This window comes from Aptenodytes forsteri, unplaced genomic scaffold, assembly GCF_000699145.1.
Source record: "Aptenodytes forsteri isolate BGI_AS27 unplaced genomic scaffold, ASM69914v1 Scaffold404, whole genome shotgun sequence".
NCBI lineage: Eukaryota > Metazoa > Chordata > Aves > Sphenisciformes > Spheniscidae > Aptenodytes > Aptenodytes forsteri.
This window is the reverse complement of record NW_008795629.1, coordinates 4,665,635-4,668,309: the sequence shown is the minus strand read 5'-3', so window position 1 is coordinate 4,668,309 and position 2,675 is coordinate 4,665,635. Positions and strand designations below refer to the sequence as shown.

The following is a 2,675-nucleotide window of genomic DNA, read 5'->3' as shown; positions in this document are numbered from 1 at the left end:
CCCTGCCCCCCAGAAACCCCCCCCAGCCACTTTTGATCCGCATGAAAACGTCTTTGATCGGCCATGGCTATCTATTTATTTGGATTTTTCTGGCCTCTCAATTAGACCCAGTCACTGAGCCGGCAGAGGCACCGCCAGTATAGAGCCTTTTCTGTTGGCGGTGCCAACGGCTTTGGAGAGGGGATCTTATCTAGGAGCAGATGCTGGGCAGAAAGCACCCAAATGTCTCCAAAAGCAGCCCACACCGGCTGGGTGCAAGCGTCAAGCGGGGCCCCAGCTCACGATGGTTGTCCCCAATCCCGGGGTGTCCGCAGACACGTCCCCTTCTTATAAAAGACGTCTGGTTTAAATACAAGGCGGTAAAAACACAGGGCTGGGAAAGCGGCAAGAGGTGAAACCCTGGATGTTTCTCCCGCCGTGGGCATCTGCCCCCAGGCTGGCGCTGCCGTGGGACAGGGACCCCACGGGGCAGGTCTGGCTGCCCCCACGGCCCCGCTCCGCCGCGCGCCGCGCCGGAGCTCCGGTGATGGGGCGAGGTTTGCGCTGGGAGCGGACACCCAGAGAGCCTTCCCCAGGGTACCCAGGCCCGGGGGTGATCGGGGAAGACCCCGCCTGGGAGCTCTCTGTAGAGCCGGGGCGAGGGGGAGCGTCGCTGCCGGGACGGGGACAGACAGACAGGGGACAAACGCCGTCCTTTGTCCCTTCCTCATCCGCAGCCTCACCCGGATGGGGCGAGGTTTGCGCTGGGAGCGGACACCCAGAGAGCCTTCCCCAGGGTACCCAGGCCCGGGGGTGATCGGGGAAGACCCCGCCTGGGAGCTCTCTGTAGAGCCGGGGCGAGGGGGAGCGTCGCTGCCGGGACGGGGACAGACAGACAGGGGACAAACGCCGTCCTTTGTCCCTTCCTCATCCGCAGCCTCACCCGCCCAAGTTGCCCTTTCCCAGCCAGCCGCTCCCGGCGCATCCCTCGGGAGGGACCCGGCGGGGAGGGGACCGGGGCACCCCTCGGAAGGGACCCGTTGGAAAGGGGACCGCACAGCCCCCCCAGGCTCCGGGCAGGGCGCAGCGCCGGGACGGCGGTGCCGGGCGGGCAGGGCAGGGAACACCGGGTCTCAGACGGTGCTGGAGCGGGGCAGGAGCGGGGCTCGGGCTCCCCGCTCCCCGGCAGTCACTCACCACTGGAACATGCTGGGAGTGGGACGGGGCGGCCGCTCCGCTGCTGGCCGGGGCTGCCCGCGGTCCGGCCGCTTCTCTCTGCCCTCTTCCTCCTCCTCTTCTTTTTTTTTTCTCCCCCCCTACTTTTTCCCTTTTCCCTCCCCTCGCTCTCCGAGGTGGAGCCAAGAGGGATGGCAGAGCAGGTAAGTTAACTCTTGCCCTGCCCCTCCGCCCCCCCCAGCCGCACCAGCAGGCAGAGAGCTCCCCGCTGCCGGCAGGGGAAGGGGACGCGGGGTGTCCCACCCCCTCTGGGGACCCTCCCCGCGGCACGCTGCTGATGGGACACCCACCCATCAGCAGACTGGGGATCCCACCCCAGCACCCCTCAGGGCCTTCTGCACCCCGGGCACAGTGCCCTCTCTGGGGCGCGTTGGCCCTGCCCCATAGCTGTTAACTGCAAAGGATCCCAGTTTTATGGGAAGGGGATCCCAGCGCTCACCAGGAGAGGTGCTTTTGGCAGCTGGGATTTGATCTCTGGAAAAGGAATGTGGGTCTTTTCTGCCCCCCAATATGGGCAGGTCACTTTGGGATGAACCCCAAAAAGGAGCTGGGGCCCAACCCCAGTTTCTCACAGGGACATTGAGATCCCAGCTTTGCCTCTGTGTTCAGGGGCACAGCATGGTTTGGGATCCCTGGAGCAGTGGAGCCACACCTCTCCTGGGACCCACACCTTATGCAGGACCCCACCTCTCCTGGGACCCACACCTTATGCAGGACCCCACCTCTCCTGGGACCCACACCTTGCCTGGGACCCACATTTCTCCCAGGACCCACATCTCACTCAGGCTCCACACCTCATCAGGGACCAACTCTCTGCCCAGGACTCCCACCTCACCAGGCACACACGCTCTGTCCAGGACCCACACATCTCCTGGAACCCACACCTTGCCGGGGGGGTGCAGGAAGTCAAGGGGAAGGGTTACTGCAGCAGGAAGGTGCCTGCTCGGCATGCCAGCACCTGTCTCATAGGTCAAATTTCCACCAGCACCACAGGCAGGCGAGGTGTCCTTCCAAATTCTTCCTTCAGCCCTGGTTTGGAGCAGTGTTTCTTCAGCACCCCTGCTGCAGCCATAGCAGCATGGGACATCCCATTGCTCATTGAGAAGGAGATTTAAGACCTTCCTTTCCTCTTAAATGTAGCATTTCAGTTGAGGGTCTTTTTCAGCCATGAAAATCAGCGCCTATAATTTCTGATGTCTCCCTTTTTGTCATCCCCCCATCCCCACCAGCCGCTTGTATCAACCACGAAGCCAGGCTGGGAAGCCTGCAGGAAATCCTTTGGGATATTTCCTTTCCTGCCCAGCAGAGATATCCCAGTCCCTTTCCCCACAGCTCCTCTGCATTTTGCATGAGTGTTGAGTGTCAGGGTCTCCCACAGCTCTCACAACCCCCTGGACACACTGTGCTTGTCATGGGAAAGGCTCTTCTGTTCCGAGGCTGGGCATGCGGTGGGACCCATG

The 2,675-nt window shown here is 62.6% G+C and overlaps 1 protein-coding gene across 1 annotated transcript in view; it reads right to left on the bottom strand.

Moving 5' to 3' along the window:
• Positions 1-1,253, bottom strand: part of B3GNT7 (UDP-GlcNAc:betaGal beta-1,3-N-acetylglucosaminyltransferase 7) — an 8,891-nt gene extending 7,638 nt beyond the window's left edge. Inside the window, exon 1 of the mRNA XM_009282378.1 lies at positions 1,177-1,253. Coding sequence (XP_009280653.1) covers positions 1,177-1,187 — 11 coding nt within the window. The 5' untranslated portion in view covers positions 1,188-1,253. The remainder of the gene's footprint in view (positions 1-1,176) is intronic.
• Positions 1,254-2,675: the final 1,422 nt, after the last annotated feature.